General features: G+C 39.8%; 1 protein-coding gene across 3 annotated transcripts in view; it reads right to left on the bottom strand.

Moving 5' to 3' along the window:
* The window catches only part of fam184ab (family with sequence similarity 184 member Ab), a 221781-nt gene that overhangs the window by 122918 nt on the left and 74295 nt on the right, over positions 1 to 24568 (bottom strand). For all 3 annotated transcript variants that reach the window (XM_085382213.1, XM_085382215.1, XM_085382214.1), the window contains exons 2-6: positions 14901 to 15020; positions 12046 to 12204; positions 8205 to 8444; positions 7806 to 7889; positions 6543 to 6794 (exon numbers count right to left, since the gene is read on the bottom strand). In XM_085382213.1, the coding sequence (XP_085238339.1) occupies positions 6543 to 6794; positions 7806 to 7889; positions 8205 to 8444; positions 12046 to 12204; positions 14901 to 15020 (855 nt within the window). The remainder of the gene's footprint in view (positions 1 to 6542; positions 6795 to 7805; positions 7890 to 8204; positions 8445 to 12045; positions 12205 to 14900; positions 15021 to 24568) is intronic.

Genomic DNA, 24568 nt, shown 5'->3' with positions numbered 1-24568 from the left:
CAGGTCCCCCCGTGTGGTTCTGGGATCTTTGCTCACCGTTCTCATGATCATTTTGACCCCACGGGATGAGATCTTGCGTGGAGCCCCAGATCGAGGGAGATTATCAGTGGTCTTGTATGTCTTCCATTTTCTGATGATTGCTCCCACAGTTGATTTTTTCACACCAAGCTGCTTGCCTATTGTAGATTCACTCTTCCCAGTCTGGTGCAGGTCTACAATACTTTTCCTGGTGTCCTTCGAAAGCGCTTTGGTCTTGGCCATGGCGGAGTTTGGAGTCTGACTGTTTGAGGCTGTGGACAGGTGTCTTTTATACAGATGATGAGTTCAAACAGGTGCCATTCATACAGGTAACGAGTGGGGGACAGAAAAGCTTCTTACAGAAGACGTTACAGGTCTGTGAGAGCCAGAGATTTTCCTTGTTTGAGGTGACCAAATACTTATTTTCCACCCTGATTTACGAATAAATTCTTTACAAATCCTACCATGTGAATTCATGGATTTTTTTTTCACATTCTGTCTCTCACAGTTGAAGTGTACCTCTGGTGCAAATTACTGACCTCTGTCATCATTTTAGGTGGGGGAACGTGCACAATCGGTGGCTGACTAAATACTTTTTTGCCCCACTGTATTTTCTTTGTCTCACTTCTTCATACAGCATTCTGAGACAAACCTACAGGGAAAAAAAGTTTTGAGTCCATCTGGGAACTACCGTAGCTGAGACTAAGGTTGGAGCTCTGGAGTAAAGATAAAGATTGTGTTATTTCTACAAGTTTCTTCACTAGCAGTACAACCTATGGCTCTCTGTGAACAAGAAAAAGTAAAAGTGTGAATGTTTCAGAAACTGGGGCATTAAGTGGAGTCCTAATTTCTTCACAGGGCTGTTTCAAGACTCAGCTTTGGGTCTAAAATTGGAACTGGGATAGGATGGGGTTAGACACAGCTGTTTAAATGCCAATGCACGATTCAGCCAGGCCAAATATGTTTGGTTTTGTGTCAGTGTAGGCAAAATCTCTACAGGCAACATTCTTAACAAATGCAGACCTTTTGATTATGGAAAGACAAAAGTGAAAATCAGGGTGTGTGGGGCTTAGTCAAACTGACTGCTGCTTCTCCATAAGTCAAGCTCTGTGCCTCCTAGGTGAGGAGTTGCAGACATCCTAGGGCAAACACAGGACATGCTGTTGAGATTATGCCTCACAGTGGGCTTGGACACCTCAGTATCCTATGGCAGAGGGTAGCTACTGCCGATTAATTGACCTTCTGCGAAAGTTTGGATGTTTCTGCCAGTCCTGAAGCCTTCAAAGATCTTTTTCAGGATCAAAGGATTTCTCTAGTTTTTGTCATAACCCCTATGGTTCTCAGACAGGTGGTGCCCTACATGTGACAGTTTGTCTCACCTGCCATCCTCACTTTATATAGCTTGTTGTTGCAGATCCAGGTTACTGAATCTTAAACTAATATTTTCTACTGTTTAACACCACTTTGATTTAAAGCGCCCTCCATCAAGAATCTATGTCACAGAAGGCTCCAGTATGCGGCTAGTTTGATTAAGCCAGTTTGCCTGACCTGTCAGTTTTGTTGTACGAGCTTTAACCAAAAAAAAAAATAATACGACTCTTTTTATACAGACCTTTTAATGAAAACCAGTATTGTGTTAATTTATCTCTTATTTCCTTCAGATTTTCTTCATTGTTCTAAGCCAGTTTGTTCCTACAATAGAAGTAAATGCACAACAAATATTGTCATTTTTAGCAAATCCAGTTAACATAATAAATTTGTTGAGGTGTCTTTGTAGTGGCTGAGACACAGCGCCCATCAATGCACTGTGTGAGAGACATAAGACTTGCCTATATACTAATGCTAACTTTTGGTTTAGACTGAGTGGAAGGTCGTTGGTTGTTAAGGTTTGGGTTAAAGGCAAGTGAAAGCACAACTGTCCCTTCGAATGCAGTGTACACCTCTGTTTGTGTGAATGAGGCTGGCAGATGAAGGTGAAAACGCTTTAATTAACAGTATCTCTGTTGAATTATCTGAGTTAACAGAAGAATCCCATTGTCATGACATTCACTGATCACCTTTGATTCACTTCTAATCCCCTTTAAACCTCAACAAAAACACCCACACGCGCACATGTGAGTTCTTCTCACGTACTGCCTCACCTCTGTCAATCCTCCTGATTGGACCAGGCTGATTCCTGCATTTTCATTTAAATACAAAAAGGGACCCGAACATAGTGCTTTAGGTGATTTATTGTTTTATCTCACTAAAAGCTCCCATAGACTTAGTCCAGATAAGCTCTACCTGAAGTGAAATATTTAGTCCAAGGTCAGTGACAGCAGCAATTTAACACAGCGTCAGTGGAGTATTTCACTTGGGGGACAATTTGTAATTTTTTGGCATGCATATTCCTGCAGAAGCATGTGAACACTGAGCCATTAATTACGTCTGTCTCAGTTACTCTGAGCGATCATTTGCTTGCATTTCTCTGGAGATTTGCCTACTAAATCATAAGCTAAAGGAGGGTGGCAGAACAGTGAAGCAGACGCTGCAGCATCCTGACACCAACCGCAAGTGTCTCACACTGGTGTTAAGTCGATATTTGATGATACGGTTTCTCCACATGGCGTATGTGCCAGTACAGTAATTATGCCTCCGGAGACTTGGGAACATTTTGATTTAGTGCAGCATTTTAATTTTCAAGAGTCAAATTAATTTTGTGAAGGGTCTAAAAATGTGCCTCTACTTGCGCAAATGCTAGCAACTGTATAGGTATGCACAGTGACGAGACACAAGAGGTGTAAATCAAACCTGTGTTGCGAGCTTGTTAAGGTTAAATTAAAATCTATCATCCAACAATGAGCTCACAGCAGGACGTGAAGGATTAAAAGATCTGTTCACATACCGAGGCTGTTATTAAGAGATTATTATGATATTACTTTTACAACTCAATAACATTTCAGCTGCACAAAAGACAAAACCAGCAAAGGATCAAATAGTTTCCATCCTCTGATATCTGTTTTACCTTCTTACATCAGGTATCAACCGCTCTGCTTGTCGTTTCTTTATCTGGGTTGTAGTTAATTGCTCTGATAGCTAAAATTATTAACTCCACAGCCACCGCTGACCTCGATCCCAATTTCAGCATCACCAAGGAGGAGAGATCCCTTCCTGTCTTTGTCTGCAATCAGTGATAATTCCACATAAACTTCAGAGCGAGTCATCAAAACAAAACAGACCTACTTAGCCAATCCTCCCTGGAGCACATGTCAGCTTTATTTTCAACGGCGAAGATAATCACGGGCGTCGTCACTAAAGATCTTACAGAAGTCAGACACTAGAAAAAAAAAAATGACTTGGGAAATAAACACAGCACTGCTATTTTTGCTGTCATACCAAATAGAGACTTAGTGTGCTGGATATTTTGGGTAATTTGTAACAAATACAAAAAAAGTTACAACTTTGGCAATCCAAAAATCCGAAAGGAAGATAACCAATATTGCTTTAACCGGTTCTGTTAATAGGGGGCTTCATTTGCTCAGGCATAATGGATACATTTTGCCTATCAAATCATCAAATAATAGGAAATAGCTTGAATTCCTCTTTAAAAAAAAACGTAAGATCATCTTTAGCAGCAATAACTTGTAGGGTTTGTCATCGTGGAGGAATTTTGGCCTACTCTTCTTTGCAATGTTGCTTTAGTTCATCGAGGTTTGTGGTCCCACGATGGCATTTAAGTCAGAGGAGTGGACTTTGAAACCCTAAGACACGCTGCCCTATTCTCTAGAGAGAATCGGTAACACTTTAGTCTTTTTCTAATTGTACTGTCATGAACTTAACAAGCTAACTGAAGCCTGTAGCATCGTCTTTCTGTGATATTGTAAATCCTGAGTGTTACAACCTGACCCATAAGCTGCTACGCAAAAAAACTGACAACAGAGTTTATAAAACCCTTTAGTTATTTCAACTGATAAATATTAATAAAAGTTCCAATTTTTGGAAAGATGTTAATACTTCAGCCAGGAGAGTACAAAGTCTAGCAGAAAGTGGTTTGAGTCACAGCCACATTTAGCAGCTAATGTAAATCTCATAGCAGAAGAAGTCTATTTGAAAGCTTTTGTTTGGGAACTCTTAAGCATGCAGCTAAAATGTAATCCAAATCTAACTCAACTCTTAAGTGGCTTGCTGCCAACCTGCTGGATGCTGAAAGGGTAAGTCCATACAGAACCCACTGAAAGGGTAGCATGAGCTGCAAATGGGGAGTAAAACTGAATCCATTAACCTTACATCCATTAACCTGAGACACACAGTGATTCTAAAGTGGCTGTAGGTATACGTGAATCTGTCTGTGCTAGCTCTGTGATACTTTCACAGGAAGTCTTACTTATACAGCGGCAACAGGCCAGTATTAGCTGGTAACACTGTCAGATAACATCGTCCATCATATGTTGGTTAGACATCAGTGGGTAGAGAGACAGCAGTGTGCAGAAAGGCCCTGCTCATATGTCTGCTTAAACTGTCCTAGAATATATTTAATGGCACAGAAACAGCCAACCGTTTTAGAATAATGGGACAAATTACTTGTAGACTGTACGGTTAAGCATCTCAGTACACAGGTAGGCTGTGGAAACGCAGCACACTGTTTTTAATCATTTACTGTTCAGCAGCTTGGACATTTTTGATCTGCTCCTCCTCTAAATTACAGAGAGAAGACGAGCAGGGACACAAAGTTTAAATACAATCTTGCTGACATGTCATCATCCTAATGACTTAATCAGAATCAGAATCAGAATGCTTCAATAATCCCTAAGGAAATTATGTGGGTTACAGTTGCTCCAAGACAATAACGGTGACAGACTGAACTAATTAAACAATACAGTATATTACAAAGTTTAGAATATATGAGAAATAGCTGTAATATATACAAATAGCTCAATTACAAATATCGAGAATATTACAGAGATGAAAAGTATATGATTGACTGAACAACCTGGACTAGCAGCCAACTTGAAGCGTTAATTTGGCGAATGTTTCTATTTGCCTTAACAACTAAATGTTTTAACAAACACTCTCCTTTAAGGCACCCGCACACTGCATGATCCGGGGAATCTTATAAGTTCACTGCATGACACTATGCAACATGGATGTATTAAACTCAGGCAGGACACCAAGTTTGATGACATTATTTCCCTACAGAATCAGGGACTGGTCTGCAGTTTCTCTCCATGCTACCATCACTCTTACATCCTAGACCAGACCTCTTACGACACGTAGCTGAACCATTTTACCTGTGCTTCACTGTTTGAGATCAAGACACAAAGGAACCATCCTTCTATAAAGACAGCCCAGCATGGCTAAATGACATCCTCACCCAATTTAAAGTGAGCCTCCTGTTAGGATCCCTGGGTCTGTTCCCAGTGTTTGTGTTTTTTTTGAACTTTTGCATGTTGTATTTTGTTTTGAGAAGTGAGCTATGTTTCTAGTTCGTAGTCTTTTGTTAACTTAGTCAGTTCCCTTTCATGTCCTAGTCTCACCTGTGTATGTCCTTCGTAGGGTCCCCGGTGGGCATTCTCTCTCTGTGTCTCTACCATATGACTGTGTCAGTATCTCAGTGTTTGTGATTTCCTGTCTTATTTTGATAGTCATTGTCTCATGTGCAGTCTTGCTTCCCTTTCTTCATTATGTCTATTTTGCTCCAGCTGTGTTCTCATGTGTCTCCACTTCTTCTAATCACCCTCCTGTGTATATGCAGTATCTCCCTTTGTGCTTTGTCATGTTATGGTCCATTTATGCTACTGTTCTGTTTCCCAGGCTTAGTTTTTGAGTGTTTCTTTGCCCGAGTTAGTTTAAGCAGCTTGCATTTAGTTTCCTGTTTGGTTTTGTATTTTTGCTCATGTCTTGTTTACTTATCAGCTCATTAAAGAGCTCGCCTTTAGTTAAACTGCCTCCATGCCTACAATTTTGGGTCCTCCTTCACCACACCCTAACCCTTGATACCCTGTGAAAAAGTTCAGTTCCACCTTGCACTTGGTTGAAATGTATACAAGCACAGAATACAACCTGTTTAGGTTTCACTTCCCTACTTCAAGGAAATACCTGGCTTTAGTTGCTAATTGCTCTCCTATGTTCATCGTCAGTTCTTGTAGGAGCATTCAATAAAAAAAAAAAATCAAGCTGAAGGCCCTAAAACGGTGAGATCCCCTATTATTTGACCCATTAATATAAAAATATCATTTTTGAAATCTATGAATGTTAAATTAAGGCTCAGGCTCAGGTTGGACCGCTTGATGAACATCTACTCGTCATAATTTAATCTATAAAGTGACTATCCATATAGAAAGGAATACATTTATTGAATTTCTTCACACGGACCTTGTTCCCTGTTTTAATTTGAATCTATCTTTGATTACAGGCACAAAATCTTTGCAAGCCGTCTATAAAAAGAGACATCAGCTCACTTAAAACGACAGGATTTTCGGCTACTTCGCCTCCGTCCACCTTCTGTTGACTCATTTTTGGATGAGCAGGTGAGGGTTCACACTCACTTTGACGGTGCTCTCTGCAGTGTTAAGTGACGACTGCAGCTTGTAGGACCTCTCCCGGTTTTCCCGAGCCTCGTCCGACACCCTGGCCAGCTCGGCCCTCAGTTTTCCGAGGGTTTTCTGCAGCGCCGCCTCCTGAGTCTGAAACTCCCGTCGCAGCTCGGCCTCAGTGCGTTTCCATGCCAAGAGGTTGTCGGCGGTAAGCTGCTGGGTTCTCTTCATGGCCTCCAGCTCGCGCTCATAAAAGGCCTGAGCCTGGGGACAAACGCACACTTGTGAAAGTGTTCACCACTGCGGAAAAGATTTAAGCCAAAAACATGAAGGGTGTAAAACTAATTAATAAGCCTCAGTTTTCTCTTTTTAATGACAATGTGAATTTTATATCGAAAGGTCTAAAAACATTTAGAGCTGGAGCCAAAATTACTTTCCTGACAGTGTTTACTGCCGACGAGGATGCTTTTTTTTATTGAATTACTAGCATCTAAATGCAGTCCTTAAGTGCAGCTATGGCTTTTCCTGTACACAGATCTGCAGATAACAACCTTCACTTTCAGCAGCGTCAACACTATAGTGCCAACAAATTAAATTTTCAGGCCTTTTTTTAACTATTACTAATCCAAGGACATTTAGCACAGCCTGGAGTGAATCGATTCTGGAAATGCCAGATGAGACACTGTGTGTGCAAACCTTTTCTGCTTGAATCCTCTTGAATCCTTATTTTATTTAGGCTTATTTTTAAAAGATCGCACCTTTCAGTCTGGACTCAGTATTAGGTTTTTTGGGTTGGCTCTAGACAGAATTAGACTGTAGCAGTAGTGAGAGCAGGGAAGGAGAGTACACCCACGCTTTCCTGAAAACATTAATAAATAGAGTAAATAACAATGGACTTAAGAGTCTTAGAACATAGTGGTACCAGTTCTCCATCTACTGCAGGTTCTGGATAGAGTTGGCCCACTAACTTGGATCTCCAAAGTAAAACAAACACTACTGTATATTGTCCCTAGCAGCAGTTAAAGGGTTTGGAGGAGCGATACGAAGTGACTGAATAGCATCAAGGACATGTGAACAGTTTGGGAAGGGCAGACAATCACAACGAGAGCAAGAGAACTGGAAGTGGAAGGAAAACAAAACACACGGGTGGGGGGGGGACTAACACAGAAGGCATCTGAATAAAATAATGCCCAATAAATGATTTATTAACTCATATTTGCTTACCAGTTTGTTTACCAATTATTAATGATGGTTATTATATTTAATGTACTGTACCTTGCTGAGTTTGGCCTCGTATTCCTCCACCAGTCTCTTCTTGTCCTGTTTCAGCTCCTCCACCCGCTCTGTCAGAGAATCAACCTGAACGTCCAACATGGAGACACAAAGAAACGGCACATTTCGAATTAAGTAGAGTCAGTTTATTTTAAAAAAAATTAAGCAACCAGAAGTCTCTGATGCTTTTGCTGTAGAGAGACGATTATAAATTACATTATAAAATGCATGTAGTCTATACTAGCGTTAAAATGTTGTATAAGGAAAGGCAAGGTAGAACAAAGAGTTGGAAACTTGGTAATTATCGCTGTCCCACTTTCTTTCTTCTTCCCTGTAGTGGTTTAGAGTTTGATGCTTTGGCTTTCAAGAGCTGCTCTACTTTTGCAGAAGCGAGTGTGTTACCTCGGCTTTATGGAGCTGTACCAGTTTCTCCTGGTCTTTGCTGTAGTTTGCGTTCTGGCTCTGGTGGCTGCGAAGAAGCTCCTGGATTTCCTGTCTGTGCTCAGCCTTGAGCTCTTCCAGCGCGGCCCTCTTCTCCTGCTCGAACTGGGCCTGTGCCTGGCTGAATGTACGCAGCTTCTCCTCAAAGGACCGTCGCATCTCCTCCACCTCCCTTGACATGGACACCACACGCTGCGTGTGCTGCCAAAGAAGACGGGAATGAAAGGCTGAGCCAACAGGGGAATTGATTTATGGGTTTTGTAGGCTTCTTACAGAGCGCGACTTTTCAAAAGGTCTAAGCCAGGCGGTGGTGTACTGGCTTGGGGGATTTTGACCTTCTGGCTGCCGACCTGGCTGCTCTAAATTAGCAGTAAAAAGCAGCAGACTAAACAGAAACAAAGTGTGTGAGCAGAAAATGCTCTGAAGGTCATTGTTCAAAAATTACAAGAAAAATGTCATCTAGTATTGACATAGGAAGTTATCATTCTGACAATGCCTCAATCCATTGATATTATATGTTATATTGATTAGCAGAAAAGTGGTCTCTAAGGTACCTGATCAGAAAAACACTAAACATTTTACGATAAAATCTTTAAGGCACATAACAACCATCTGTCAGGGGAAGATTTACTAATACGTTTTCATACCTTTCATTTAATTTGACTGCATTTCATTCTCTAAAGTAGCTAATTACACAATCAGCACCAACTAACTATTAGCCATAAATTTTCTAGTCTCAAAGGGTACAGAAGTGGCATATCAACCACGATAAAAGTAGGAGACACCCATGACTGACAGCTTGGACAGTTATCAGGGAAAAAAACACTCAGGGATAATAACACAAGCACAAACACAGACACACATCTGCATATTTGCCATCAGTACGGTGGCTCATTCTGCTGCACTGTGGCCTCACAGCAAGTGGGTTCCTGGTTCAAATCATTCCTCCAGGAGACCTGGCTTCTCCTGCCGCCAAAACATGCTAGGATAATGCTCCCCTCGCTGTGCCCTTGACCAGAATAAGGCCTTACAGGTGCCCACCGCTGCTAATAATGAATATGGGTTAATATGTGGAGACTACAGCCTTTGGGTGTTTGCATTTTATTTCTTTGAGCGTCACTCTAAATCAGGGATGTCATTTTATTTAATGGGCTAGATCAGTAAAACCACTGCATAATAACATGTGGTGAAATATCCATTTCCAAAACACATGATGAACATCCTCAGATCATTTTAACAGTATGTCTTATTGCATATGTGCTGTAAATAAGTGAATCTAGAAAATGCAAAAGTAACTTTAACTTTGTTCTGGAGGTAGTTCAATGCCTGTTTTGGGTTGTTGTGTCGGAAAAGTGATGACCCAGACCTGTTTTACTGCCTTTTAAAAACCTGACATATCCTTCTTTATTCACAAGTCCATCCATCTTGACGAGATTCCTAGATCCAGATGTAGCGAAGCTTCCCCACGGCATGATACTCCCGACACACTGTTCTAACTCTAACCCTCATTAGCCACTGGTCTGGAGTCTTTAAACATATCAGTAGTTTTCTTTCCTTCCAGGCTTGTTCTATATTTGTGTTTCTCTGATTCTGTGGATGATACTTCTCAATCCTCTTTTTGTCTGTACAAGTATCAGTCCATTTACCAAACAGTCCAGATGTGTTGTGAGATGATGTATATTGTACTGATAACTGTCCGTACAAGTGTCTTACTTTTCAAAGCCATCCAGTGGGCTTTGGTGGCCTGGTTCAGGCCCCAGGCTGCTTTGTTTGACATCCCTGCTCTAAATCATAAATTCCTGCATATAGTCAATTTTTCTTTATTCCTGCCTTTGCATCTTTTTATCAGAGAGCTGCACACACTCCATAAATCTATATAATGATGTTCATTTGGTCAGCTATTGTTAGAGATTAGTTACACGCTTCACTGTCCTCCCAGGTCATATACAGCCATATACATGGGGATGATTTCATACACACTGGCTTGCTCATAAACTTATAAACAACAAAGCAGAGGCAATTTACAGCATAGCAATAAGAGAGGTACTCCTCTCCTACTTACACGAGGTGCGGAAAAAAAAACGAATTTAAATTATATCTCTTTATGTGTCTTAGCAGGACTGGATTGTTATTGGATATCGAAGAAACTAGATGTGATTGCATCCGAGAGGCAGCCAGATCCAGCTGTTCAATACATCCTGCATTTGACTTGCAATCCAGGCAGATGTGAAGAAGATGAGTGCATGTATCTCTCTAAGACTTCAATGCAATGTTCACTTCTCCCAGCTGTTATTGTGTCAAACAGTCTGTGGTCTGTCTATTGTTACTGTAATCCTAACAGGCAGATCTACTTTGGAATAGTACCAGAATAACACCAGTTGTTCCTCGAGTTTAATTAACAGAACAGACATTGCCAGCTTCTGAATCTGAAAATGAAAGACTATAGAAAAGGTGCACTGGGTGCTTACAGCATGTCTGTGATCTCTGGTCATTGTAATCATCTGTTTTGATATTTATATTTTAGTTGCAAGCCTCTATTTAAGGCTGTGTCCAAAAAAGTTGGCACTAATACGTCTGTATTTTTACTCAAATAACTGTATATAAAAGATGGATGCACCGTGCACCCACTGTGGCATCACCCACTGGTTAGTGAGGTCCTGCTGAATCGTTTTGCTCTCACCATCTTGGTGTTTTAAAATGGGAGATATTAGGCAGGGTTTTGATAACTGAGAAATATTGTATATACCTGAGCTGCAGCAAACCCTACCCTCCTTTTTCACTGTGATGAGGATCCTAATTTACAAAATGAACTTCATGTTTTATTCATCTAACGAGACCATAAACTCATGTTGTAGATCGAGTAAGCCGAGGGCTTTTTTTCCATCAACTCAACTTGTGCCCATTGCACGACATTACAAAGAATGCTGGTTCTGGACACTAAGCTACATCTAAGAGTAGTTTCATTTTGTTGTATTGCTGCCTTCACTAAAGTAAAGAATCTAAATCCTTCCTCTGCTGCTTTCCATGTATTTTCGTATATTAAGGCTTAAGGCAATCGACAAGAACCTGAAAATTGTGCCTCCCATTTCCTAGGCTAATATTCAAAGCTGCATTTTCTGATTTCCCCCATGCGCTTCGCTCTGATGGGTTCTTGGCCTTTCCTGTGGCAACACATTCAAAGGTTAGACCAAGCCAAGTTCTCTCTTTTATGTCTCTCCCGCTCTCTGATCCAACTTTTCCTTTGTCTCACCATGAGCACAACTCCTCTTTTAACTAGATGACCCAGGCCTCCTTGTTTCCTGTTTCTCTGCAAGGCCCTGCTCACATCTTAGTAAAATCAAAAATGGAGTTATAGTGGGCCAAATCATTCTCAATAAATCATCATCTCACATTCTTATGGGGGAGTTTCTTCTGGTTGACTTGTTTTAAAGAAACCTACTAAAATGTGCAAGAAAATCTGTTAAGTGATGGCATGACGTTGGTGTTTCCAGGTAAACGGAGCTCATTCTAGTCATCATGTAGCTGGATTAACTCGTGGATATACGTGACTAAATTTAAAAATGTATTGAATAATATCTGGACTCTATTTACAGACTCCTTGAAAAAAGAAATGAAAATGAGGCCTGAATGAACCCTGACCGCTCACAGCAATCTGAGGCAGTTGATGCAGACAAAGAGAGACTCTCCACTTCACAGCAGGACAGAGAAACAGACTTAATAGCGATTACCTGCAGCTGTGAGTGCAGACACAGGTGCCTCTTGCCTCCAGCACACACAGACATCACATCACTCTTCCATTTACCTGAGCCTCAGTGCAGAGCTGCATGTCTTCCACCCTCTGACGGTAGCTCTCGAACTCGGCCAGGGCCTGCCTCTTCATCCTCTCGTGGAGTTCCATTGACTCCTCCAGAGACTGGATCCGCTTCTTCAGGTCCATCTCATCGCTGATCTTGCTCTTGTACTGTGACAAACATTTAAAGTTCAGTGAAGTGCTCGCTATCATCCAAATCTAGCATTTTAATGACAGCATGTGTGGAGATGCTTACTCTGTGATTGACAAGGCACAATATGTCGTACACTTCATATCCTCCAAAACTTGATCATTTTGAGATATTATGGGACATAAATTGCATACAAACACCGGTAAATAACCATCCTGGATTTCAGCTTTAATTAAAATTACTTTAAAAGATTGGCTGATGCGCACAGAATTTAAATTAGGCTTTGATTTTCCTCATTATGACAACAAATGAAAATGAAAATTAAAAGATTAAATAGGTACATCCAATTCGGCTAAATTAATTAAATTTGCATTCAAAGCACACCAGTAAACACTGCCTCCAGGGAAACTTAATAGAGAAGCAGAGTGAGGCGATGTCTGCGTATTCAAGTTTAGCTGATCGAGGTTGGTCACATTACTCACAGAGAAGCATCGTCATTGAGGCATTGTCATCAAGAGTAATGACGTGACATATAGGCCTAAATAATTAATATTCACGTGATTCATAATTGATGACTTCATTTCAAATATGGTCTGAGCTCACCGGTGATCACAGTGCAGCGCTCCTGATGTATTTTAGCTACATCATCAGCTGTATGTGATTTTATAATGATGTCTGTTTTCTGTTGAAATCTATTATAAAGTTGACTTTAGTTCCTCTTCAGCCTTTTGTCCACCTATTATTATTACTGTTATTATATTTATTATATCATTGCGTCTAATTTTATTACGCTTTATTTCATTTTTAATTGCTGTAACAAACGACTTTCCCACCTTTTATGATAAATAAAGTAGATCTTATCTTAATCTTATCTTTTAGGTCAAAATGAACAAAGGCCTATGAGAACAGCTTCTCTTTACACCTGTGATACATTTCTATTATCTAAATTTCGAAAATAGGCTTTGCTTACATAATATTCATCCTCCTCCTTTTATATTACCACTAAAGAGTCAGATGTAGACGTTTAGATTCAGTACGACTTCGCCCTGGGTTGCATTACATTATATCAGCACATGCAGACATCTTTGTTCTCCTGGATACTGAGTGCTTGCTACAATACATGTCTCAGCAGTGGTCCTGAGACTCCTGAAACTCCTTTCTGCATGGATGAACCTGGTCTAACGAGATTCCCACAACGCCGTCTTCTCTCTTTCATTTTATCTGCATTCCCCAAGTCTGCATGTTACTAAAAAGCCAAACACTGTGTTAGATCCCAGTTACCCCATACAGGAGGTCTGGATTGGGGTCTGAGTCTGAGTTTCTGATCCTATGAGTATACTATGAGTATACAACAGTGGGTTATTCAGAAACCATTGGCAAGGAGACTCCTAGATCTAAAAGCCTGATATCTTGTAAGCTTCTACTTGATTCATAATATGAACTTAATATGAATGGACAGCACTGTAACAGCAGTTTTGCTCTTAAACCACTTCCTTGTATTGTGGACAGGAGCAAAAGCCCCCCGACATGTCATGAAAACAGCACGAAATATTGTTGGCACAGAAACAACATCTCTAGATCACTGGCTGTGTGAAGAGGACCAAGCAAATCATCAAAGACATTGCAGACCCTGGACACAATTTGTTTAAGCTCCTACCATCAGGCAGACATTTTCAAACAATCCACAAACAAACGGATTGAACTGCAGCTTTTACTAAAGCCCCAACTCAAACATCTCCTCTGTCTGAAAACTAAATGTATGTACAGCTTTACTACTACTACATGTACTATACTTATATCCTCACTAACTGTCCAATTATAGACCTGATTGTTCAGCATTATATATTTCTTATCTCACAACTTGGGAGTAATTTTGAATTGAATAATTGAATTTTAGTGTAATGGTCACTGAGATACTGGATGAAAGGAATAATCATTCAAATCCATTGAAAAGTGCTCAAAAAAACTCCAAGAAAAGCTTTAAAAAGATTTTCCCCCATAAAGCTGTACTTCTGCTATGCATACGTACATATCGTGACTTTTGAAATGATTGTGAAACTCTAATGTGGGCATGCATCTGTGCAATGACATGATTGATTTAACCATTTCCTGTTTCAAATGTTGTATGGCTCTTTGGGGATGAGATCGCCATCTTTAGCGTTTCATAATTCTCTAAAACCAAGTACACCCTCACTGCTTCCATAGGAATTAAGTGGGTAAGTAGCAGCCAGGAGATGCTAATCAAATGCTTGATTAATTAATCATCAACAAGTGTGAGCACCTCTGTAACACCACTAATCAGAGAAATTGCAAAAAAAAAAACCAAAAAACCCCAAGAGCTACATCTCAGACTCCTAATCTGACATATAGCTCTACATCTCAATTAACATTTATCATGCTAACTGAGGCCTGTGCTTCTTTCAGATGCTCCCTTATTAGCAACGCATCTCCACAGAAGAGGGATCCGCATATTTGATTTAGCACAAATTTTTATGCTTGATGCCCTTTGTGACACAACTCTAAATCATTTGCCAGGGATCTCTTGCACATTAGGTCAATGTGTTAACCACTACACAAAGATGAATATGCATGATTAGTTTGGAAGGGCTGCCAGGAGAAAGTCTGTTCTGTATAAAAGGAATATGGGACCATGCCTAGATGTGCACAGTTCTAAAGAACCTAATAAATTTAAAGTAAGACAGACACACACACAAACCTGGAGTATCTTCTCCCTGGTCTCAGAAAGAATCTGCTGCACCTCCTCTTCATGAGCCTCCTTAAGAGTAGCGATGGCTGCCTCGTGTTCATCATTTTTCGTGTTCAGTGCATAGATAACCTGCAACAGAGGGAAGAAACACATTAGATAATGTACAGGATCATAATAAAGATTTAATACAATATTGATATGGTTTTTGTTTTTTTTACACCTGACTAGACAATTAACAGCAGTATTCAGCTAACATGCTAGGACTGCTATGCTGGGCATATTGTGTTAAAATATTAATACGGGAGCTAGCAGCAGAACATCAAAGCATGAGGATAAAGTAAAGAAACATGAGAGCGGAATAATAAATCTGTAAGATGAAAAGGAAAGGTGATATTGATGTTTTGAGGATGAAGCTCCCAACGCGGTTCAAGGAGAGAAAGAACTTCTCATACAATATTTTTACAATCAAGTCCAATGAAGTCTTTATGAAGAACAGCTGGTACTTAGTGCAAACTTGGTGTTATAGACAAGGTGTTTGAAGCATCCACTATAATGTTCAACCATCACCCTAAATCAATGAAAAGAAAATTTTTCACAATTTTGAGAAGTCGAGTTGGATGAGGAGTCCTCACGGGGTTTGTCCTTAAATGCCTTTTTGCCTTTTAACCAAAGGAAAAAAAATCACCAGGACTGTGATAAAAATATGCGTGCTTAATTTTCCAAAGCTGGCAAATACTTCACGTTTATAAGATGGCCAAACCCTCGCCAGTTACTCTCCGAGTGACGCAAACCGAACTCTACTATTCAGCTGCAAAATAAAAGATTCACCTTAATGCTGCAATCAACACATTTGAAAGGACAAAACTTTTGCTTTGAAGGCGAGCATTCTCCACTTCCTGTTTGCACTGTAAACACACACGTTGCACTTGTTATAGTTTCACTGGTGTTTAATGAGAAGTTGATAAGTGTTTGCAGACATGCCGGGGGCTTCCATGTAAACTACAACCATGACGATCTGCTAACAAATAAAGCATTCACGAGGAGATTTTGGTGCAGCACTATATATTTCATTGCAACCTCCAGCAACAAGTTGAAACCAGAAACCAGTTGCAGACTGGTCTCAAGACCTGTGAACCCTAAAGACCTAATGTGAGCCACAACAGTTATAGTGTCATGTTCAGGCCATTATAAAATACACTTAAAAAACAAAAAACAAAAAGCAAATTCAAGATTATCTGCCATACTACCAATATTTGTTGTGGTTTACTGAAACGATTAATGGTGAGACAATTTGCTGAATTTTTGCTGGTTTGCTGGAAGCTTTTCTGGGAACGCAGACCAGACTGACCAGACATGATGAAGAACTTAATAAGAACTTAATGCAATTCTAACTTCATATTTTGGCCTCAGTTTGATAGTCCTGCTGTAGCATAAATATTTCTAATGCTACTGACATACAATTAGTAGAGATGAACTGTGGTACTGTATATAGCTGCTATAAAGCTGCTAAAACCTCCTATTCCATTGCTTAATGTTTCTAATAACTCAGAAGTATCAGTGATCTCTTAAGGATAAGCTATGAATTTCACATAGCCTTACTTACTTAAATAGTAGATATTAATGTTTCATATATAACTGACAGTAAATCTTGCAAGTCTTCACCTTTACAAGAGAAACATCAACATACTATGGATTTTTTTGCTATATCTTCTCCATATCTGATGCCTTGCAGTGATGAATTAGAAATTGGTTGACGCTGTGTATTGCTGGGGATAAAAATAACACAAGCAAACTGTTGTGCATGAGATTGACCTTTAAATCTGTCCAAAAATACATGCGGCCATCCAATAATTTGACAGTGCTGTGATCCTCTGCTCAGAGCAGAATGAGAGGGAGAGGACAGAAATGGGTTCCATGGGTTTCCACATGAAAAACCGTGAGACACCCGTCCTCTGCTTCTCTCCCTGCCGTGAGAAACAAAGCTCTGCGTTGCCTCTTTGAAAAACCAAGTCAATAATTCAGCACATTGAACTGTGTTTGGGTGCTAAAGAGCCTTTGTTTACTTGGGCCAAAGTCCATCAATAGAATTGGAAAAGAGTGCAGAGGAAAAAATTAGAGAAAGAAAAGGAGGAAAAAGCTTTCACTGACACTAGACACCCACTTTTTATTCTTTGCCATGCCTTACTGGGAGAAGAAATGTAGTGCATGTAGCTTGACAAGTGCTGATGTCTTTGAGATTTTCATTGTTTATTCCCCACACACTCACCCTGTTTTTGCTGACAGCTGCAGAGCGGTGCAATGAGAGAAATAAGTCACTTTATAATCAAAGACATACTCAGGCGTGGGATGAAGCCTCTCATTTGATTTTGTAAACCACTGAAGTTGAACAGGACTGTCCAGCTTTCGTTTGGCCAAAAATCCAACTTTATCACCTCGTTTTGACTCAAATTATTGTTGTACAAGATTGGTTGTGTTGTTCTCTTTTGATTTTCAGTGTAAAGGTATTAATTTAGGAACACTTCACATTGCAGCTAAAGCTTAAATATTAAGGCCCTTTTATTTAATTAAACTGTTAATAAGTGTGCAATGAAACATTCGATTAACTTGTTTATATTTTAGATACCTCAGCTGCAAATAAGCCTAGTTCATGTCTAATTAAAAACAAGAAAAAAGTGTTTATTAATTCTATAAAGCAACGAATAATAGTAATAAAGGTTTAACTGTGGAAAAAGAGCCATTAATGTGAAGTTACATTAGTGTATGAGGTTTATTTACATTATAAGAAACTCTAATAAGTTTCTTAAACAGTTGTGTTGGTAAATGCTTAATCTAATGTTTATAATACTATTATTACTGTTTATACAACCTTATTAGCACATAGTATATCTTAATACATGCAATAGATATGAACTAACATTTATTACATGGATTTTGACATCATGCATTACCATTTACTGTCCTGGCAATAATAAGATGCCAATAAGACATTATGCTAATGATCCTGTAAAACTGCTCTATGGCTGTGCAATTAACTAAAATTTTGTTTCAATTTCTATTTTGGTTTCTACCAGTTACTAAAATGAGATTATCAAAATCACACAGTTACTATGTCAGATTCTGTTTTAAAATAATCATCTTGTTTTGCTTCCAGTACATCACTTTTCTGTACATTTGATCGGACACATTTATTCACTTCAATTATAGTAAAAGTTCATAGAAATCCACTTAAATAAAAATGGAAAATAAAAGTGCCTTAAATCATCAGTACTGAAAAAGTAATTATGATTTTGGCCATAATCAAGCAGCCACAGACTGGTTTTAGGTTCAATTTCAAGAAGAAGAAGAGCTTTCCCTCCTCTTTAACGTCTCTCTCCCCTGCAGGTTGTAGCAGCTTTAGCTCATCTCAAACCAAAAAGAGGTAACTTTAATAAAACTGACCCAGGTCTGTGGAAAAACTCATTTTAAGTAGGAGTTCAAGAAGGTGACAAATAAGTACTATCTTTGCTAAACGTTTATGATTGCCATGGTCTAGCAGGCCATGTGTGTTTAGTAGCTGACTTAAAGGAAGTGATGTGTGTGAGGTTTTGGTCTGTCTTTAGTCTTTAATAGGATTTACATTTAATGGAAATCCAGCTACTGTCATGGTCCCCGTGCCTGCCCAGCCGGCCTCACAAGGCTACACTTGTGTTTTTTCTCTCTTTCTCCCCCTATCTCTCTGCCTGGGCGGAGCTCACAGCTGGCTCCCGCCCTTGGCTCTCACAGCTGTTGGCGATCAGCTGATTATCCGTCTTCTATTTGAGGCTGGGTCACAGATCCTCTCATCGCGGGATGATTGCGCTACTGACGTTAGTCTACCTTTCCAGCTCCCGTGGTCTTACACCTTTATGCCTTCGTGATTTGTGATTGATGTCTCCCTTTCCCTGTTCCAGCTTATCTTCCCGGACCTGTGACCTCCCCGCGGTACGAACGTGTGTGAGGACGTGAGCGAGCGTGAGAGAGAGAGAGCCTTCCCCTAATCCCCTGGAACCCTGAATTTCCCGTCACTGTATATATTATTGCACGGGTGTGTAAATAAATCGTGTTCTGAGACATCAACCTGCTCTGCGCTTGAGTCCCTGCTTTCAGCTCGTGACAGCTACAGCTAGACTTGGACTTTAAAAAAATGCCAGTATAGATAATTCATAGTGGTGTCAGAGAACAGGCCAGGGGATCACTAAAGTCAGCAGAACTGGTCCCCTGATGCTCATGAATGTTTATCCAAAATTTATAGCTGTTGACATATTTAAGTATTTCAAGCTGTTACAGCCATATGACTATGTTCCTCCCCCTTGTTGTCCACTCTTTCTTGTAGGCCAATTAGTGCCTACTGTGTACTTGTTCTTCATCCCAGCTTCCTCTGCTTCTTGGGCAGGTGTCCCAGTCCAAGGCTCTAATACTAATTACAGCGGCTGACTCAAAAGAGCTGCCAGTTTGTCATTTGAGATAGCAGTGATTTAAAGTGAGGAGTCTGCCCCGTGTCTCCTTGTTTGTAGCGTTGTTGTTTGGTAATCTGGTTAACACTGAATGTACCTTAGAGGCTTTTGTGTTCTGCTTCAGATGTGCTTGCTTTATAGTGCTTTAACTCTGTAACCGGAGACACTTATCTGAGTGTGGAGACTGTTTTATCTGTTTACAGTTAGAATTTCTAACTTTTTTGTTCATTTTTGTCTCCTGTGCTGTTTTATTTCAATTTACCCATTAATAGAATAGAATAGAATAGAATAGAATAGAATAGCTCTTTACTGTCACTGTTACAAGAACAATGAAAGGCAATTTCCCTGACCTCCACACATCTCTCCATGTGTGTGAAATAAACAATAGCGTTAGTATTTACAAAATAACACAGACAAATTTACATTTACACAAGTAAGATATACATGGACCTGCAAATATCTTTTGTTTGTGACTGTACCTTCTCCTTCTGTGGTCAAAAGATTGACTAACATCAGTACACCCATGCAATCCATCCACACACACACACACACACACACACACACACACACACACACACACACACACACACACACACACACACACACACACACAGCCTAGTTTATGTATACAGGGTAGTTTTATCCAAGAATCAAATCAAATCAAATCACTTTTATTGTCACATCACATGTGCAGGCACACTGGCACAGCACATGCGAGTGAAATTCTTGTGTGCGAGCCCCACAAGCAACAGAGATGTGCAAACACAACAACACAAACGAGCAAAATACAAGAATGGCCAACCTGAAACTAATAAATATATGTACAATATATAATAGTGTATGCATTTCTGGATGTGTATACTAAATATTTTCCTACGTGTGTGTGTGTGTGTGTGTGTGTGTGTGTGTGTGTGTGTGTGTGTGTGTGTGTGTGTGTGTGTGTGTGTGTGTATACACATTTTTACAAATTAAATAGTAAAAAAATAAAATAAAATAATAATAATAATAATAATAAAATATATAAAATATACAGAGTTGAATATGTGCAAAACAAGTGGCATTTATATACAGTGTGGAGTGCATAATGTTGAAAGAAGAATTACAGCCCATGTTTTCCTTTGGACCTCTCACTGTAAGTCTCCTTCACTGTGTTCACAAATGAGCAATGAAGCACCAAAGATCAGAGACAAACTGCAGAGAGGAAAATAAGGCCAAGAAAAATTTGGTTTGCTCCAAAATAAAACATCTTTTCCTCATCAACACGCCTAAATTATTCAGCTCGGCTCAGCAGCTCATCAGCTTAGGAAGCGAACGTAACGGTTAGACGAGCTAAAATCTCCATCAGAGTCATCAGCACACTTCTGCAGATGAAATGCACTAATCATGATGCTGTTGGGCCTGCACACACACACACACACACACACACACACACACACACACACACACACACACACACACACACACACACACACACACACCAGCATAAATTGTCAAGTTCCTGATGAGCCAATGAGCCCATGTCCAAACTCATCATGATAATTTGCCTGACAAATGGTCAGAGGCAGAGATGTGGAGGCAGAGACTATTGTGTGCGTGTTTGTATGCGTTAGCACCCACAACAATGACAAGTGCAGCCTGGGAGATAAAGCCTGCAAATATTGCCGTCATTGTCACCCACGGACACTGAACAGTGTGTGCCAGTAAAAGACATTCTTCTAAAGGTTATTGCAGATATGAGCCAATATCTTCTGCCAGTGCTGATCTATGTAAAGAGTTTCTGTAGATCAGCACCGTCTGAGAAAATTTGGGTTAATTTTAGTATTACACAGCATATATTCAGCATTAGATGAAGACCCATCCTGCCTGGTGGGGCTCTGTGAGAGCATCGGTATACACAATTTAAGGGACTTTCTCAGCCCTAACTGATCCTCTCAGACAGCGTTTTCCCCCAAAACGTGCTCTCGGTAAGGCAGTACATAGCTTTAACTAAAGTCCTGCCTTAAGGCGGAATTACAATTCTCTGTCAAGGTGTTGTGAGGTTACCCTTCAGGTATATACAGGGATCAGCTTAAGATTTAACCCAATGAACTGCCAGAGCACTGTCTGTGAAATGCAATATCATTCATTTATTTTATGTATTGTAGGTATGAAATATATTTTGGTATTCATGTGATGGAGAATCACACCAAGGACACTTTGGTAACAGCTTGTCTAGATTCTAGATAGTAAAACACGTTTGTGCATATTTAGTGATAATTTCAACTTGGTAAATTAAACATCACTAAAATGACCATGTTCCAATTTTTGTAATCACATTGATCACAAGTTTTCTAAAGGACATTGTTCCAGAAGTCTTATGGTTTGCTCGGATGCAACTTTGCAGACCATCCATGTTCCTTTTAGAAGAAAGAAGAGAAGAAGCTTTCTCCTGGCAACACCCCCAAACAAGCTGCACTTGTTCCGACTTTTTCTAATTGTACTCTGACAAACTTCAACATTTAACATGCTAACTGAGGGTGTTAGACTCAAAGATATAGCTCTTAAATTATTTAGGCTGTCCAGTCCTGTATGTTAACACACTCATGAATGCTTCAGACCAGCATACTGCCAAAAGATCTTTTTAGTGGTGTAGAAACACAAACATTTTAGAAATCTTGTCAAAAAAATTTGTAAAGCTAAAACATATTTATTGTTATTGAGCCGAGACACTGGACTTCACACAGAAAGACCCCAGCCAGATGGTGGATTTAAACTCAGGACCTTCTTGCTGTGAGATGACACTACTAACCACCACACCACCATGAACAGTGAGAACAAACCACAGATTAAAAGACTGTAAACCACAAGAATGAGTCACAAGACATAAACGAATGTAAACAGGTACAGGTACTAAATTCATCAGAGAAAGTACTGTCAGCTATTAGAGTCTCAATTTAAACCTTTTTCCAGCAGTTAAATTTGAGATTCATGTGTTTTATGACAAAAGGCCACTGTTAAGATTTTCTTTTGGTATACAATACAATGAATGCTACCCTCAGCCTAAACTACAAGCTCTTTTTTACACTTGAATAAAGTGCTACGAATTCATCCATCTAAGGTGTGAGCGTGAGAGAAAGAGGGAGTGAACGTGTTTGCACGGTACCAGAGATCTTTTCTCATCTCCGCCGATCGATCAGTTCATGTCCTTGGAGGAGTTTGCTTAAATGACAGTGATACCAGGCCAATCGATAAGGCGACAGCAAAATGCTGCAAATTTTGTCTGTCAGCTGGGAGAAAGTCACTGCTGAGAAACTCGCTAGGACTTTGACCAGACGCGCTACGGCTGAGTCTCTGCCTGCTGCTCGGTGAAATATGACTCAGCTGCCAAAAGCTGGGAAAAGCTGGGAAAATAGGACTGTCTAAAATGAAAGTTTCCTCTCCTCACTCTTACTTAGTTTCTAACCCCCGGTTATTTCTATTTGCTTTTATGTTATTCACTCGACACAAACCAGCTGCAGTGTATAAGCTTCATAGCAATGCTGAAGATACGTAAACTTGTTTTCTTGTCTCCGTTTAATTTTTTCTACTTGAGGTGTTTACTCGTCTGCAGGAATAATGTCAGATTTACTTTGCGTGGTGCTCCAGACATGCTATCATCAATGTAAGCTTCGGAAAGTAGCGTGGATAAACAAACTAAACGATGTCAAAATATATTAAATTAATGTTAAAATATACAAACACAACAACAAACACAGAACGTTATTTTAGCTTCACACAGAGCAGTAAAGGTTTCTGTCAATACCATAAGGACAGCTTAAGCTGCTTTCAGTAGAAATGATTATATGTGATATTTTGTTTGATATATTTTATGAACATTGAAGTAGTTTCAAAAGCCTCGTCACCTCATTCTCGAGTTATGGGATTTATAAATTTGGGTGTCCACGCTGCTAACAATACTCCATTAGCCTTTCACGGCTGAGGGGTAAAAAGGATGCACACAGCTTTTGGGTCTAAAAAATTAAACCAACTTGGGAGTGCCTAGAACCTGCATTGTCTTTAATGGCCATCGAGGGGTGCTAAATGTACTTTGGGTCCTATAGAAGTCTATAGAAAATAAGCCGTCTGACACTTTCCTGATGACGGTCGAGTGCTCAAGACTCAGTTTTAGTCATACTGAACAAAAAAAACGAAAACATTAAATCTTGGTCGTACTGTGTATCTGGGGTATGCTCACTACGCTCACCACTGAATTGTGATTGCCAAGCCATCAGGAAATGAGCGTGTGGTTTCACGGTCAGAACAGCCCTGCTCTCACCACAGTGGATAATACTGGCATCACTATATCTACATCTGATGTAATATCTATCATCTTTTTTTTCTTTTTTTTTTTCAGATCGATCATCTGACGTCAAGATTCATGGGCTGGACAACACTCATTACACTTTAAATTCAATCGTTTTATTTCAAATGCACACCTATAAAAACTGTGACTGCACCTTGCACCTTGAGATGCATGCATAAATGTCATGTTGAAAAAAATCTGCCCACAAACCAGTAAACCCCTTGCACTTGATATTGCCTTTGGGGAAGTTATAGTAGCTGCAGTGGTTGTGTCCAGGATGCACATATTGCCATGACACACACACACACACACACACCAATTTAATGACTGCAATGCCACTTTTTAAAGAGTTTAGATTTTCCAAAGTCAGACTGAGATTCAGGGAGTGCAAAGTTTAAAAGTGTCCCCACAATTAAAACTCAGACAATAAGAACTCTGAAGAAAAAAAAATCAAAATTTCATTGGACCAACAGCAGCTGGAGGCAATATGGCAGGGGAGGTGAGTCTTTACTTTTTAATTAGCTTGAAAGGGACAAGATTCTGGGGTGATCAAAGCAAACTATGCTGTTTCATCTTCACTTCCCCACCACACTCAAACCTCAAATTTTGTCACTCTAAATTGCTTGTGAGTGCTATTTTTAGACATTATTTATTTATTTATTGGCTCTGCTGCCAAGATTGGATTGTGTACAACTTGCAGAGATGCAAAAAAATATGTTTGGAAGATCCTGGGCACTGGCTTTTGTTGCTTGGTTCCCAGTGCCAGTAGGAAGAAAGGGTTCTGTAGCGTATGCATGTAGAGCAGCGCTTCACGTAGTTTGATCCTGGAGTTCAGAACAACTGCACCGGTGCTGAATACTTCTGTAATGCTGCTTCTAATTAGT

This window comes from Rhamphochromis longiceps, linkage group LG15 (assembly GCF_057381845.1).
Source record: "Rhamphochromis longiceps isolate RC_006_pf linkage group LG15, R_longiceps_female_GT1.1, whole genome shotgun sequence".
NCBI lineage: Eukaryota > Metazoa > Chordata > Actinopteri > Cichliformes > Cichlidae > Rhamphochromis > Rhamphochromis longiceps.
The sequence above is the reverse complement of the archived record's forward strand: the minus strand, read 5'-3'. Positions and strand labels throughout refer to the sequence as shown.